Raw genomic sequence first — 17,425 nt, 5'->3', positions numbered from 1 at the left:
ATTCCCTGCAGTGGCGTATGCCGGGAACTGCAGGTTTTGGTAGTTTAAATTTCCAGTTTGGAGGAGCATTCTTCTCATTGGTGAATGAGAACTTTGTATTTTTAAATTCTGTCCCTGTGGAGTGTTTAATCAGTATAATGTTTAACACGTTTTACACGTTTTAATTCTTGCTCCTAAGTTTGTACCAAATAGAAAACTGTCTGTCTCTGACTCTTGTTTCTCTACCATTGGGAGTATGAACGCCTTGCGAGATTGCGTTTCCTCAAATCTTATATGGTTTATTAGCTTTGCAGCATCATTTATTTTTTTTACAAAACTAACTATGTCGATACCGTCCTTCTCTTCCGCGATATACCTTATTGCCGAACCAAGCGCAGCCAGTGCTGATGTTGCTAACTGTTGTCTTTCAGCAAAGTGTTTATCTCTTTTAATAGATGATTCAGTCAGCATGATTGCAATTTCCGGATTTAATTTAGGTGCAATCAGACCTTCGGGTCTGAGGTACTTTTTAGTTAATCTCTCTTTTTCTGTTTTTTTTAGTCGAATATTAAACCAGTGCTTCCATCTTTTTGCAATTGATGAATGCAATTTAATTTCAGCACTTTCCTCCTCAATCGGATTTTCTCCCAGAGCTTGTAAAATATTTTCGTCTAATGGACTTTCCTCTTCAACCAAATTCTCTTTATTTTCATCTTTCCCCTCCTCTGTAAAACAGAAGCAAAAACCCCAATGCAGTTTTCGGTATTGTATATCGTAGTATACTGTTCTTGGAGAAGACGAACTGTATCCAAGAAAGTCGCAAATTGAAAGAAAAAACCAGCGAGCGTCGATTTCCAGCATGCAGGACAAGGCTAGCTTACTGCCTGCACGTGTATTCGCTCGGCGTTGCTCTTTTTTATATATATATTTTATTTTATTTTATTTTATTTTATAACCTATCATGTCCCTCGTACATGCGCTATCGGTTCTTTGTTATTCATATTGATCGTTAATGCTTATCTTACCTTCTTCATTGGCCGGGCAAGCTTCTGCAACATCTTCCTCAGAGCTTCTTTCCTCACTTTCACTAGATGACGCCATTTCTTTTGAATTTTTCATATTGTTTATAACTATTGCTATTGCAAAATTCCTATTTTTTTTTCTTGGTTCACTAATTAATTCCGATTCCGATCCCGATTAATTCTATATTTGTATAACCTTCCAGCATTCCTGATAATCTCATTTGCAACTATACAGGGTGTCCCAAAAATGTTGGATGTCCTTGAATGGGGTGTTTTGGGGGGTGATTTGAAACAATTTTTTCATAGCGAAAATGTTGTTCGAGGCTTCGTTAAGGAGATATTGTCAGAAACCCCCGACCAATCAGAGCGCGAGTATACCGTGGACGCCTACGGTAGCGTAGGCTCCGCAGGCGCTCCTCCGACATACTCGCGCTCTGATTGGTCGGGGGTTTCTGTTAATATCTCTTTAACGAAGCCTCGAACACCATTTTCGCTAAGGAAAAATTGTTTCAAATCACCCACCCCACCTGCCCCGGAACCACCACTTGCAAGGACTTCCAATGTTTTTGGGTCAGCCTGTATATTCTAAACCTATTGGTTATAGATTACCACTAAAAAGAGTGAAATAAAATAATTTTTTGAAAAAAAATTTAACCAACTTCGAAAAAGGTGTAGTAGAAAGTATGAAATAATACATTATACATTAGCAGTAATCAATATTGCAGCCCCTCCCCTCCAAAAAAGCCCCAAATCTACTCAAACTATATTTCCGTGTATATACTATATACATTAACTATTAATTCCACATAGACAATAAACATGTATACATTGACAGCATTCAATTGCCGCTTCTACCAAAAGCTAACTCAAACCGGAATTAAAAATTGTTTACATCTGCGCCGCCTCCGAAAAAGTTGCATTGCATTTAATATGATGTATTTAATAATTTAACCAAATTCATCAAACGATGGTGAATAATAATGTAGTTCAAATAGAAATTATTTCATACTTTTCACTGTATTGTCCCATACTTATAAGCAATTATATCCAGAGCTAGTGTGTATTCATATAAATTGACTAGAAATTATTTCATACTTTTCACTGCACCTTTTTCGAAGTCGGTTAAATTTTTTTCCAAAAAAGTATTTTATTCACTTCTTAAATCTACGTAATAAATTTTGGTTTGGGATCAGGGAGATGGGAAATCTAACGCTCTTTCGAATTGTATACTTAGTTTTAAGTTTGCACTGTAATTCGGTGTAGTTATGGCCGTTTAAAGAGTGTTAAGTCGAAAACGTAGAAAAAATATTAAAAGTGAAAATTCTCGAGAATAAGGCGACACAAAGAAAATGTCTAAGAGTAATTTTTTGTTGGAAATTTGTTGTAGAATTGACACCCTCCGTATGTCCGAACTTATATATTTTGAATATTACGCTACAAATTTAGGCGTTCTATCATTCCAAGTTTCACAAAGTTTTCCAAAAACCGTTTATATTTAATGCCAACCATTTATGCCCCCTTTTGTTCACATAAAAAGGCAAGCATATATTTAAATTCATGTTTACTCAAGTCACTTATGAAAGCGTTACTTCAGTAATAGGAATCGGATAAGAAATTTCCTTAAACCTAGCGTTAGTATGAATGATCAGGACGATAAAAACAAAGATGTAAAGTGTGTTCAAAGCGTAAATCGTCGATGAAACGGTCTTCGATTCGCTATATCGTCGGGGTGGATCAAAGCTGGGGGCTCTTTTGACCTTCGAAAATGTCCCTAGCACGCAAAGACCTCGGATTTGGTCGCCTTCCGAATACTAGCTGCGTAATTGTGGACGGCGAGGTAGACACAAAGCGCAGCGAAAGGGGTCCGTGTAACTTTTTCTCTTTGACTCTGCACCACGGCCCGAGGGGACACGATGGGCTTAACTTTCGAGGGAAATCTTGAAATGGAGCGAGAACAATTTTATCGCTCTTCCGGAAATCCTCTCCTTTTTATCGTTAAAATTGTCACAGCCACGGGATTCTTCTTGTCTGCGACTGACACGCTGTTATTCCGCGGAAATTTCGAGTCGACGTCCCTGCGAACGGGTCATGTGCCATGACAAATCGGACGCTTTTTGGAGTAACGTTTCAAATTCTGCTGAAATTTTCGTACGTTGTAACCCTTCCAGTGATATTTAAATCCGCCATAAAGGGTCTTTTTTTTTTTTTAAATTTACAGAATTGCAGGGAGTGTTTTTGAAGGATAATGGCAATTTATTTTTATTTCTTACTTTGTCTTTAAGCTGGACATTTTCGTTCATAGTATGCGTTAATGATAATTATTCATACTTGTTTCAGAATTTAAACACATGTTTGCCTTTACATTTTTAATCGTGACATTTTGTATAATTACAGAAATAGTACTAAATTGTTTTTATTTTTTACTTTGTCTTTGACAACATCAATCGTAATGATAATGACTGAAGAATGGTTTTTTCAAATTAAAATATGTTTTACTTGACACTTTTATGGCGTCATTCTAAACAGCTACATCCAATGAAAATGTTTAAAGAAAATTTCTTTTGAATTAAAATATTTTTTATTTGACTCTTTTATGGCTTCATTCTGAGCACCTACAGGCAATGAAAATGTTTAAGGAAAATTTCTTTTAAACTGAAACAATTTTTATTTGGCACTATAACCATTTAGAAGCTTATTTTATTATCCTACCTTAAGTTTTAACTTATTAAAAGCTGTCAAATCAACAACTTTGAACATTTTTGAAATCCTTCAACATATATATAAATATTGTTAAAGCCCACAAAGTAACAAACTTCCATTAAAACCACAATGTAACTTCAAAAAGTGTTCGATTTGGCATGATGACTTGAATAATGAGAACTTTACCCTTAGCAAGGGACGATACTTTATTTTCGAAGGTAAAGCCTCACCGCAACGTTAAACTCGCAGTTTGTCCCTTTCGTTCTCGCGATCGATGGCATTAACCAATTAAATCACTAGCTCGTTAATTGAATGCGAGTGGATCAACGTGGTTGGGGATTAGGGTTAACGATACGAATGGACATTGAAACCGGAGAATGTCTATCTGGCTCAATTTGCCAGATCTTCTTCACTCACGACACACTTTTCTCCCCACAGCATATTTATGGAACAGTTACACTAATAACACTTGTATTTATTTATATTAAAATTTGTATCCATACAAGAGCTAAAATGTGAATTTTATGTGCGTTATTTAGACATCATATCTTATTTTAGATTAGAATTTTCGTAGAACCTAGAGTGGACAGCACACATCTCATTTGATAAAGAACCTTCTATTTGTTTAAAGTCTTACTAGTTGCTCTATAGTTACTATTTTTGCTAATTAAGTAGCTTATACTTTTCGTTGGAACGTAACAAGCAAGGAACACAAAATTTCATCTTAATTGAACGAAAATAGTAAGAGTTGTAGGGAAATCACAAATTCTCATATTTCGAATTTCATATTAGGTTGTCCCAAAAGTTTCTTTCGCTACGTAATACATACACAATATTTTACAATTTATGTTACACTATCGAATATGATCCATTTTGGTCTATTACCATCCTCTAACTCTTTGGAAGCACCATAATTCCATCTCTCCAAACATTTTATGATCTGGTAGCAAAATATTGTCCCAAGTACATTTTTATATAATTTATTGAACTAAACCTTTTATCATAAAGAGAATCCTTTAATAAATGGAATAAATAATACTCACATTGGCCAATATCTGGAGAGTACGAGGAATGAGGTAGAATATGTCACAACGTTAACAATTTATTTCTAACGACTGTTCACCAATACAAGTTGTTTCAATACCTTTCATTCGTATAATAAGTATTAGGTTGTCCTAAAAGTTTCTTTCGTAATTTGCACTCAATTATTTTGTGCGGTAGTGATTTATATAAATAGACAATCTAATTTCTTAGATGTTGATGTTGTAACAGTAATGGAACAAAATGAATCGTACACAATTCAATAATGTAACATTAGACATAAAATATTGTGTATGTATTACTTATTAATAAAACGAAAGAAACTTTTGGGACAACCTAATATAACATCAATGTAAAGTTGTTTATTTATATAAACACGGAGTGCAAGTCACGAAAGAAACTTCTGAGACAACCTAATATCGATAATGGCAAGAGGATAGCGGAGGAAAGTAAACAGACCCAAAAGCCCCTCTAATCGATACTCGTTCTTTCCACCTTCCCAAACATTTCCTCGACGCAGGAAATTTTACTACGACCGGCAGAGAACGCAGGGAAGCGTGGAACTCGTTACCGCGACAGAGCCGACGCGAATTGGATTCTCCGATAAAATAAGGGCCACTCCAGTCGAATTTCTCGAAAATTTCTTCCACTCCGCGTTAGCGTGTAACGTCGATTCCACGTCGTTCGACGCGACTCGAGCTCCCCGCGTTATCGATCGATGGTTTCTCCTTGATTGATAGCCCAGATCGATCGGAAGTAAAGTTCGCGTAAGTGGTATTACCGAAAAGAAATTTATGACATTCAGGTCGAACGTTGCGGATGTTGCGCGGCGGATTTTCCCACCCCGATGCTTTTATATAAATTAAAGTAGCAGCGTCGCTCAGGATTGATATTTTAACCCTCTACTTCGCGAACTGCACTTTCCACTCGATGTACTTCACGAACTGTACTTTTCAAAATATGGGAATCGTTATGCTACAAATCCGGTCATCTTTCTTTCCAGGGCGTGGACCATCTTTGTTAGATTGCAGTATTTTATAATAATAATAACATTATTATTAACATTTTCTCAAATTAGGTGGAGTTATTTTTTATTTTATAAAGTGGGTCATTATTTATATTAATTAATATTAGGTTGTCCCAAAAGTTTCTTTCGTTTTATTAATAAGTAATACATACACAATATTTTATGTCTAATGTTACATTATTGAATTGTGTACGATTCATTTTGTTCCATTACTGTTACAACATCAACATCTAAGAAATTAGATTGTCTATTTATATAAACACTGCCACACAAAATAATTGAGTCCAAATTACGAAAGAAACTTTTGGAACAACCTAATACTATGTATATCGCTGTCAGTGCCTGTATTATAACAGCACTTGCAAGTAGAATTGGTCAGTCATACACAGACACGTTATGGTCTAACTTGTAGAGTATCACTAGATTCTGAATACCGATTCGGCAAATACTTAATTACTAGACCGCGAATGTTTATGATGTACACTAATACAGAAAACATACACAAAAATATACATAATGTATGTTTAATATATTCTCCAATTATTATAATAATATTTTACCTTTTTTTTGCATAAGTGTACCTTTTTGTTATGCTTAGCATGTGTTCATTATGTATTAATTTATATCACAAATGCATAAAATTCGCATTCTACTAATCACATGCTTGTGTTTGTGATTACCCTATATAACTCCTACTATTTCCGTCAAAACTTGTATGTAGATCAAATTTTACATACTCTGTGGTGCATAACTATAGCACGACTTATATTTTGAAATTTTGCAGTCTCTGCAGTGGAAATGAAAAAAGATCAATCACATGAATTGAAAGGAGATGATAATATTTAATCTTATATAGTATTAATCTTTTCAAAGTTGCGATACGGGACAATCGAAATACGTAGTTATTTTCAATTATTGCATAACTATAGCACTAATATAAATAAGTGAATATCGTTAGCTTTAAAGTTGCGACACATGTGGATAAACTCTTTAATTTTTGTTTAATATAAATACAGTGAAACATTATATGACACATTAAAAAATGGCAGGTGGAACATTTCTCTTAGCGCTGAGGAGGAAAGTGTAATTTTAGCATATCAGGCGGAAAGTGTCAAGATTCGTGGAATGCCTTTAGACTAGAAAGGTCTCACAATATTATAATAAACTTTTTTGTAATCGCAAACACAGGAATGTGATTAGTAGAATGCGAATTTTATGCATTTGTGACATAAGGTAATACATAATGAACACATGCTAAACATAACAAAAAGATACACTTATGCAAAAAAAAAGGTAAAATATTATTATAATAATTGGAGAATATATTAAACATACATTATGTATATTTTTGTGTATGTTTTCTATATTAGTGTATATCATAAACATTCGCAGTCTTGTAATTAAGTAGGTCCTAAATCGGTATTCAGAATTTAGTGATACTCTACAAGTTAGACCATAACGTGTCTGTCTATGACTGACCAATTCTACTTGCAAGTACTGTTATAATACAGGCACCGACAGCGATATAGTATTAACTAATATAAATAATTAACCACTTTATAAAATAAAATATAAACACGTAAAGAATGTATTTTATTTGGTTATATACAAACGAAACCTTATTGACTGTCCATTTCTAATAATACTTGAATTAAATTAAACTATTTTCTTGTTATTTAATGGGAATACAAAAATTAGATAGAACTGTCACCTTATGAAAAGGTTAAAATCCCAAAGCACTTTTAGGATAATCTTTTGCTTAAAACTTACTCATCAGAGAATCGATACATCAAAGCAATTATGTGTACATTCTCCAGACTGCAACTGAATAGATAAAGTTCACAAATACATAAACAATGTTCGGTAAATCCGTGAAAAGTATTTTATTAACGTAGAAAAGAGCATTCCATGGGTTACATAAAGAAGTACTGTTTTGAATTCTTAAACCTCGCGGTATGTTGGAGCGTTTTATTACGATTTATTTGTAGAACGGACTCTACGTAGTTCGTCGGCACGTTCAACTCGAAGAAACCGATAACGTTTCAATGTTTATAATACGGATGTACGTCACCCGGGCCCCACTTAGGGAGTCGGCTTCGAACCACGGTCGTGACCGGTCGAAGAAATATACCGCGTATGAAAAGACAGTAATTTTTGTCTCGACTACGGGACTTCGTAATTCGGCAATAGACAAACAATCAGACGTTTCGGACGATGGCAGGATATCTCCTTGTGCGGGAGTTTCCATCGGAACTCAGTTTCCGCAACACAGTGATTCCTGGTAATCTGGATATCTTCCCGCACAGGAGACTCCAACGGAACACTATTCCGTGTCGTCGTGATTCTTGCTAATCACATATATCATCTGGACGTCTTCTCGCACAGGAGACTCCAACGGAACACTATTCCGTATCATCGTGATTATTGTGAATCACATATATCATCTGGACGTCTTCTCGCGCAGAAGACTCCAACGGAACACTATTCCGTACCATAGTGATCGATTCACAATCTGGGAATTATTTCCTAAAAAATCCGGTGTCACGCGATTAATCGCTGACGGGCGCCCGACCTTCATGTACACGAAAAAATCATCAGTCACACGCGACACACTCACACTAACAATTCAAATATTGTAAATTTAATAATTTAAATCAAGGGTTTTTTATGCCTTCGGGCTTTTTCCCTTCGTTAAACATTCATCAAGGGTTTTTTATGACTTTTCATTCACCATAGCCACGATTCATTATTTATAACACCTTTATCTTGCCTAAACATCCTGTCGGACAGTCACGAATTTCTATCCTTCCTCGAACCGTCTTTCTCTCCTGCGTGTGTTTAGATTATTCTACACCCGAAACCAAAGGGGGAACGAATTCGAGGGGACAGTTCATTCTTGTCCGAAACTTCGACGAGGTAAGACCGAGTCAAGATAGTTAATCGAATAGATTGAAATTGTTTATGTTAAAGAGTTTCGATCGAACACGGTAGTTGTGTTGCTGTTTCTTCTACCATTTCTCAAAGATTTAGGTTACGATATTCGATGTTGCGTTTTTTTAAACACAGCTATTTGTAGAACACGAGCCTAACAGAAAATACAATTTTATGAAAGCCGCAGTGCATTTGTTATCGCGAGGGAGCCTTCCATAAAATTATATCGACCTATTTTTCTTTCCACGAAAGGCTTGGTTTGAAAAACGAACACCGCCTGCGACCTAACGCTACGATGATACAATAATTTTGCAGAGTCATTCGGCTATTAAGCATTTCGTTTGCAAAGTGTACAATCACGAGCAATTTTCAGCCCGCACGAATCAATTTGACAAAAACAACTCGGTTGCATGCTCGTTGGAGAATCGATATCACGATGACGTCAAGAGAGTATTATTTTAAGACTATAGGGGATTAAGATAGTAGCTAATCTTGAGAACACTTTTAAAATTTGTCCAATTTTGTGCTAACGGATCTGTCGGTTTTTTTTATCGAACTTTGATTTATATTGAATTCATCCCTTCTATTTCCCGAGAGAAATATTGAATGTGGAAATGGAAATTATGAGAATTATTGGAAATTAAAAGTAAAGTAATGTCATTTCTTTTATTATTGAAATGAAATGAATAAGAAGATATTTGGGATAAAAATATGAAATGGTAATTTTAGACATTTTAATATCAAACTTAATAAATCATTTAATATCAGCATCCATTGAATTAAAGGAATTATTCATAATTAAAAATAAAATAATGTTTCTTTTTAACCGACTTCGAAAAGGAGGAGGTTACTCAATTCGACATATATATTTCTTTTTTTATTTATTTTTTTTTGTGTATGTTACTCGAAACCTGTTGCATCTTGTAGAGCATGTCTCCGGGGTGGTCCTATTATCAAAAAATTTTGGGATTTCTCATTTTTTACCCGTTTTTTTTTTTTGCAAGAAACCGAAAAATTTTGTATTGTTTCTTGTTCCGAAACGAATCGACCAATCGGATTGAATCTTCTTGCATCTAGTAAAGCTTCGTTGCCTCGTAAAAGTTTAAAAAGATATTTGACTTTCTTCCATTTTTTACCATTTTATTGCACTTTTTATCCCAAAATTTGACTATTTCACGTATGTTCGGCCTGAATTCGATGAAATTGATGAAACCCTTTATTGTTTATAACTACTGTTATTGCAAAATTGTTATTTGTTTTTTAAGAAACTCGGCGAGGAATTTATCGATCGAGATTGAACTTTCCGCATTTAATGGGGAGCTAGTTTCAGGATTTTTCCATTTGTAAAAATCCATAAATTTCTTAATGTTTATAACAATTGTTACTGCAAAATTTCTATTCTTTTATGTAACTCAGCAAGGAATGAAGCGATTGCGATGGAGCCTTCCGCATTTCATGATAGATGAATTCGTGACGTTCCCATTTGCAAAAATTGATGGACACTTTGATTGTTTAAAAACATTGTTGGTGCAAAATTCTTATGCTCTGGTGTAGCTCGACTATGACATAATTTAATATAAATGAATTAGAAATTATTTCATACTTTTTAGTGCAATTTTAATATTTTTTCGAAGTCGGTTATATTTTTTTCCGAAAATTTTTTTACTACTACTCAGTTGATTAATTAAGATTCTTAGGATATTTAGAAAATTGAACCAAGTATCCAGTGAGAGATGCAACGAAAAGAATAAAAATTGAATCCAAGAAAGAAATAATTCATGTGCAAATAATTCTTCATCTTAACATATAAAATATAACATATAATGTGTATTTTCAAAGTAATTTTATGTTACAAGCACTGTGGTAACATTTGTATGAACTCTAAATAAATATTTTATCAATTTAAGTTTCAACATAATTTATTGTTGTATAATTTAATTACAATGCATTAACTGTATAATTCCTTTGCCCTTCGAGGTTTCCATTATGTACTACACTAGCTGTATTAATTGACTAGAATTGCTCATTAAATACGAATACTAATTACTTAATTTCCTTACACTTCCAATAAGTAAATTTAATATTCGAAGCCTCTTGACATATCTGAACACATAGTTTGAGATTAAATTTATAACAAACATTCTGAATTATACGAACAAACTTTATACTACGTTAACTATTTTAACGCAACATATACCTCAGTCACTTTATCCTTCGGCATAGACAATGTTGTAAAGTGACAAAATAAAAATAATGAAGTATTCAAATATTAAAATTACTCACTGTAAACTATTAAATACATCGACCAAGTAACGACTAAAAATCCCTATAATACTGAATGCGACTAGAATAAAACTACATAATTTCTCTATATTGCACGATTCTTTGGTTTCTTTGAACGTAAATTGTTCTCTTTGCGAATTTCCGTTTAAATTGCTGAGATTCAAGGCGACATAAAAGAACCGCAGGAATTAAAAAAAAAATATTTCTGCGTTATATCAGTGACAACAGTTCCTGATACTAGAATCGGAATCCTGGTAGAAATTCCTATCCCGATTCGCAGAATTAGATGGATGTCCGTTAATCGAACCAAATGCACGCCCTTTATACGTTTTCAGTAGACAATATTTTATCCCAAATATTAGAATTTCACAGAGTTTCAAGAAACTCTTTCATGATGTTATTTTTTATCAAACTATCCTGAGTCAGTCATCTAAAATAAGAATGAATCAATATCGTTATATTAAAACTCCTTCGTCACAGTAACAATAATTTCTGCTACTATACTGTGGAGCATAACTATACATATTTTTAAATATTTCAGACTTTTAAGTAGGAATAAAAAAAGTCAATTATATGAGCTAAAAGGATACGATAAATAATGAGTTTTATGTTCGTATACCTAATATTGCTTTCCATTTCATACAATTGATTTTATTTCATAGTCCAAATCATTTAAACGTTGAAAAATATGAATGACGATATAGTTATACTCCGTAGTGTAAAATTGAAATCTTGGTAGAGATTCCATTCCTCATTGGCAAAATTATTAAGTGCATGCATAAGTTTCATAGGTTACTTTTAGATCGTTCTAAAAAACGATATATCTTCATGTGTTAAGTGACGAATCTTATCTAGTTCCACCTTATCTCAAAACAGAAGCTTTAGCTTCAAAAAACTGTTCACAAAGTTAGCGTGGCAGTCAACGCGTTAATAAATTATTTCAGCACAAAAACCTACACAACTTATGCACACACCTAATAGAAGAAAGTCTATCGAACAAAATTCCATGTTCATGTTCAAAAAACATCCACTCTTTCTCCTATACATATACTCTGCGATATGTATTCACATTCTGCGTTCTTCGTGATATCTCGTCATACGACTGTTGCTGACGTTCCTCGACGATGTCCTACCATTGTCGGGCACGAACCTATCAGCAACGACTCTGTTTCCCGTCTAGGGAACCCAAAGTACGAGGTATTGTTTCTCGAGCCATATGATGTCTTCGAATTATTGGAGACTCGAATCGATGAGGCCGCGAGATTCGAACTTTGTCCTTGATCCTGTGATCGGAACAACCTGGCGAACGGTGTCTCTTCCAGTCTCTCCGGTAACCTTTTGTACAATTTCCAAATGAACCCTCCAAAAGGACCTTCGTGAATGAAACTGTCTGTGGCGTCTGTTGCCTCGTTACTATTTCTTCGATGGTAAAACTTGATAGATATTATCGAAGCCTCCTCGGTTGTCACGATGGATGCTGTTCGCGTCTGGCCTCCTGTCGCCTCGAACAGATCCAGCAGTTGGGACTGGTTCATCGTTAAACCGGTGATTCTCAAATCGCAGACCGATTTTCCATCGACTGAGCTACGATTTGTCAGCGACACTGCTTCCTGTATCGCTTTCGCATTCGAATATCGTTGATCGATCTCTTCCTTTGATGGAATTTCGATGGTCTTGTCTGAATCGTTACAATTTTCAACGATTTCGTTATTTTGGTTTCTACTTATCATCGTTGACGTTGATACGTCGCACCGATTTAGCTGAGCTGCATGCTTCGACGGAGAGCGATGACCAGAAGTGGAAATGGGAACGTTCAATCTTTGTATCTTGTCGATTTCGAAGTCTTTGAAGGGCACCGATTTCTTGGATCTGTGGGCAAATTGGTATTGCAGTTGAACATTGAAGACTTTATAGGAAGCACACTGATTATTTTCTACGTCAAGAACATGTTGTAACTTGTGTTTAGGTGCTTTATAACGAAAAAACATCTACGCGATACACTGCGTATCAAAAGTATACGAACACCTGAATTTTTGTGGTTTCGACGAATTTTTAAGTCAGAACTTCTTATTCTATGTCATTTCGAACATGTCGAAAAATACTGAAATAACCATTTTCGTTAAAAAATACTACCAGATAATGGTATCATCGATATAAATCGGATTTTCTATTGTCAAAAATATACTTTTGACATTGATTGACCTTGCGACCTACATAAAGGGTTTACCAAAAAGGAATTTGGTTTTTTTAGTAACAATATATGCCTGTCAGTGTAATTGTGGTAGACACTTAACGACGTTAAATGGAAGTAGAGACAATTATAGTTGAAAAAGGTACCAGAGATATGTGGATAAAATTGACTCTAGAGGTAAGAAAAAAAAACCAAAGAGAATGGAAGGAATAAATAAAAGAATATAATTTGAAGTTATGACCTCAGATTAGAAATTTAAGATTTCTTGGGATTAAAAAAACCAATTGTTAAGTGATTAATAAGCAAGGAGAATTTAGAGTACAAATTTCCAACTAGAATAAGGTTAATGTAATTAAGTGTATCGTATGAATAGGAGGCGCTAACCCTTTCTATATAGAGATGATAATGAAATGAAGAGATTACTACTACTACTTGTGTTTGATTAAAAAATAAAATCCTATAACATCGTTTTGAAAATCCCTTTGTGATACACAATGCTGCTAAAACGATTTGGGAATCGTTCCTCCCAAGCAAATTGTAAAGATACACGCAGACACTATAAAAAGCGTAGAATTTGCTTTGTAATCAAGCTTGTGACGATATCATTTAATGACTAGTAAGAACATGCCAACCTTATGCGAAATAATATCTTTAGCTTCTTCCATTTCTTGCCGAAGGCAGACGATGTCTTCTTTGTTCTTTCATCGTTTAATTTTTGTTGGTTTGAAGCTTGTCCTGGAGAATCGTGATCATTTCGAAGTGATTTACACCGAAATGATTCGGAATCTTCGTTGTTGTTTAACATGGGATTAGGTTCGATTTGCGCCTGAACTACAGTCTTAGTTCCACAACACATTTCAGCTGAAGAATCCGTGATGTGTTTTAATTTCTTTCTTAACGGAGTCGACCAAATCTTCGTTGATGTTCTGAAACATACGACTGCAATTATAGAAATATGAATTAATTTTAAAATACGAATCCACCCTTACTAAGGACCAAGAACAATGATGCAATCATTCGATAGAATCACTAACAAAGAATACGACCATGCAATTTAAAATATAATAGAATCTAATGGTATAGAATTTATTTCTAGAATTTTAAATGGCAATAAATAAAGTTATAATAATAAATAACGGAAGCATCGAAGTTTGACCCACGGTAATACCACCTGTAGGAATTATATTGTCAAATGTTGCTTCAATAATTTCTAACACTATATTGAAAATGTTAAACAAACAAAAATACAACATCAAACTCTGTTCCAAAATAACCAGTCTAAAACCTGGATTAATTTCGAAATACTTCTATATTTTAAGCTTCAGATCAGGGCTTCTTAAACTTTTTTCATTCACGACCCCATTTATGATTTTTTTCGCAATCCCAAAAATATAAAGTAAAGGCATGTAAATATTTTGTGATGATTTATTGGTTAGGTAACAATATATATATTGCTTGAATTTGCTTAAAAACATACAAAAATATGAAATTAAAAATTGCACAGAAAGTTGTAAAATCGTATTTATTATAGTTACAAAAATTATATACCTTATTTTTCATCAAAACTGCATTTTATGCAATATCATAAATAAAAGAGACCCCAAAATTTCGCTAAGCGACCCTATTTGGGGCTGGACCCATAATTTAAGAAGCCCTGCTTTAGATGATTGAGCTACATCAAGAATTACATTGAAGACGACGTTATAATATACTGTATATTTATTGTTAAAGTAGGCGCCTTGTCGCTCGACTCTGTGTACCTATGTGTATTCCTCAGGTAAACACATCGGAAAGTGAGCGCGGGCAGCAGCCAATCGACTAGCAAGGAACATACAACCGATTTAGAGAGTACACACATAGAGCGATATATGATCACGTGGCTGCAAAGTTTCCTTTTTATAGTTTAAAAGTTTTTTTCTTTCCTGGGCCTTCGAACAAATTATTTTTGTTACATTTTATTTCGTTACTATTTTTGTTTATATTATCTAAATATATAGAGTTGAATAAATGTGATCAGCTTAATAAATCGGGTGTGTTCTCACATTTATTTAACATAACCGTAACGTTTATTACAGCAGACACGTTCACTTGCTTAATTTGTAAACATGAGGAACACATTGTCAAGTAATGTCACATCGAACAAATTGAGATTTACATACTTTAAACTTAATACAAAAGGAATATAAATGGATGTTATACGCACTACGAACAGTTACTACTTGTAATAAAACAATGTAGTCCAACTATCATATGTTTGCGAGAAACGAACATTGATAAAAGCATGCCTTTATGTAAATTAAAAAATTCGTTGGTACCTGCGTCGGCATGATGGTAATTTGCCATCAGGATTGCAGATGTCATTCGATAATTTATCTTGATGGGGATGTGATATTCTAATATGCACAACTGGAGACTCCACGCGTTCGTTTTTATCTAAAACTTCGTTAAAAATTCACTCAACTTTGACATCTTTCTAGTCTCGACCCCTTATTATTTTAATAAATATGAGAACAATCAAAAGAACATTCAAAATGAACACTAATCAACTTCTTCAGAGCAACGATAATTAATTTCAAGGCATGTTAAACCAAAAGAAATTCAAAGAAAGAATACTTCATTTTCAGTAAATTTAATTTAAATTTAAATTCGATAAGTTCTGTCGACTCAACAATAATTAAATTTAAACAAGTACAAATTTGTAAAGCAACGCATTTTAAATAAGAGATTAAATAAAATTCCAAAGTTTGATAACTTATCTTATATACTTTTTTCTATCGTTAATACGACTGCAATTAATAGACTGCGGATGTTTATACATTTGTGACAAATGGAAGTATAGGGACATCTATGAGAAAGCATAAATGAAAAAATACATCAAATATTAATGATAATATATATATATATATTATCATATGTATATGTAATACCGTTTAGAAGATACGATATACTTTTATTTAAATTTCAATTCTTTTTCTATTTCTGTGGGAATATTAATTTGCATCAACAAAATAATATACATCATGCACATTTTCTATATCGATTACGATATATTGTTAAGTTAATATCTTTACATTATAATATTTGTTCCTATAACTACTATATTTTTCAATCAAATAAAATATTCCCAATATCTCTGAACAAAGTGAATTTCTCTTTTTTTCAAATACAAGTCTTTTTATTTTTCTTTCACAGTAGCAGTTGCATTTCGATCACGCAAAAACTAAACGATTATATAAATGTTTATTAATATTTTTCGTTTAGACTTACCATGATTTTTTACCGATTTCTTGCAATAACATAACGGTACCAGGCAAAATGTTATCGCCCCGCACACCGCTGCCAATCCAAGAAGTGGGATCATTTGATACAAGGATTTCCTGATCACGAAATACCGAATGCAAATGTGAACCGTTTGACGTGTTGCTTGAAAATGGGGAGCAACGAATCATTATACCTAACGATTCTTAGCAAGGTAGGCAGAGAAAGGGAAAGAGCTAATGTCAAGTAAACACTGTCGAAACGATTCTGAAAATTTGAAGATATTGACATACATTATGTACATTTTTTTTGTACTTGACCACGATTCGGTTCGTATTCTTATCTCACCTGAAAATTCGACGAAAGAACATATAGATACTGTGTAAATAGAAATTATGGCTATTTTTATAAAATACCGTGTAAATAAAAAAATAATGGAGTGCATCAGATACTTTAGATATTTATTTAATTAAATTCATTCGTTTCAACAAAAAATAAAAGCCAAATAGTAAACAAAAGATATTGGGCCATTAAGGAAATAACAAATATATAAAGCCATACTTTTTTATTTTGTGTTTTTAATTTTGGTTTTTCTAGATATGACTTTTCCTTGGACTTGTTTTCTTTTTAATGTGAAGATTAAAACGAATTACAAAAATGTTACAAAAAACTACAGTTATGTATCACTAACCATAGACTACTTTTTGTGTCTAAGAGCAGGAGAATTTAATTTTTATGTATATGTTAACAAACGTCTTTTTGCATTCATCTGTTTCATTATAGCAACGGATGTCCGTTGATTAAACCTTGTACAAGGATTTCAATTGACAAGATTTCGAATAATGCTTGTGAAACTATAAAAATCAAATAATCACGATAGTTCATGTATATTTGTATAGATTATCTATACATGTCGATCTTAATATGAAGTCTTCATCGGTAAGTTGATATGTATGTACATCAATAATTAATTTAACCATATTATTCTACCCC

General features: G+C 33.5%; 2 protein-coding genes across 6 annotated transcripts in view; one reads left to right on the top strand and one right to left on the bottom strand.

The window, feature by feature from the left end:
* LOC128891260 (protein couch potato-like) overlaps positions 1–17,425 on the top strand; it is a 366,536-nt gene that overhangs the window by 178,203 nt on the left and 170,908 nt on the right. The gene's annotated exons all lie outside the window — the stretch shown is intronic.
* On the bottom strand, positions 10,535–16,708 carry LOC128891241 (uncharacterized). 2 transcript variants are annotated; one of them, XM_054150626.1, is made up of 4 exons: positions 16,442–16,708; positions 15,490–15,613; positions 13,807–14,100; positions 10,536–12,852 (listed from the first exon to the last, which is right to left on the bottom strand). In XM_054150626.1, exons 1-4 carry the CDS (start codon positions 16,533–16,535, stop codon positions 12,078–12,080), a joined length of 1,287 nt encoding a protein of 428 aa, XP_054006601.1. In that variant the 5' UTR covers positions 16,536–16,708; the 3' UTR covers positions 10,536–12,077. The 2 variants fall into 2 exon arrangements, with proteins under 2 accessions (XP_054006603.1, XP_054006601.1); XM_054150628.1 differs by lacking the exon at positions 16,442–16,708 and having other exon boundaries at positions 10,535–12,852; positions 13,807–14,113; positions 15,490–15,614.

The sequence above is a fragment of the Hylaeus anthracinus genome, unplaced genomic scaffold (genome assembly GCF_026225885.1).
Source record: "Hylaeus anthracinus isolate JK02 unplaced genomic scaffold, UHH_iyHylAnth1.0_haploid 12001, whole genome shotgun sequence".
NCBI classification, from domain to species: Eukaryota; Metazoa; Arthropoda; class Insecta; order Hymenoptera; family Colletidae; genus Hylaeus; species Hylaeus anthracinus.
The sequence above is the reverse complement of the archived record's forward strand: the minus strand, read 5'-3'. Positions and strand labels throughout refer to the sequence as shown.

Bases quoted from the DNA above. Each gene is read 5' to 3' on its own strand.
- LOC128891241 (XM_054150626.1), bottom strand. From the start codon at position 16,535: ATGATCCCACTTCTTGGATTGGCAGCGGTGTGCGGGGCGATAACATTT. The intron at 14,101-15,489 runs GTACCAACGAAT...CGTATGTTTCAG, and splicing joins TTACCATCATGCCGACGCAG to AACATCAACGAAGATTTGGT. The intron at 12,853-13,806 runs GTTGGCATGTTC...ATTTGCCCACAG, and splicing joins AAGATATTATTTCGCATAAG to ATCCAAGAAATCGGTGCCCT.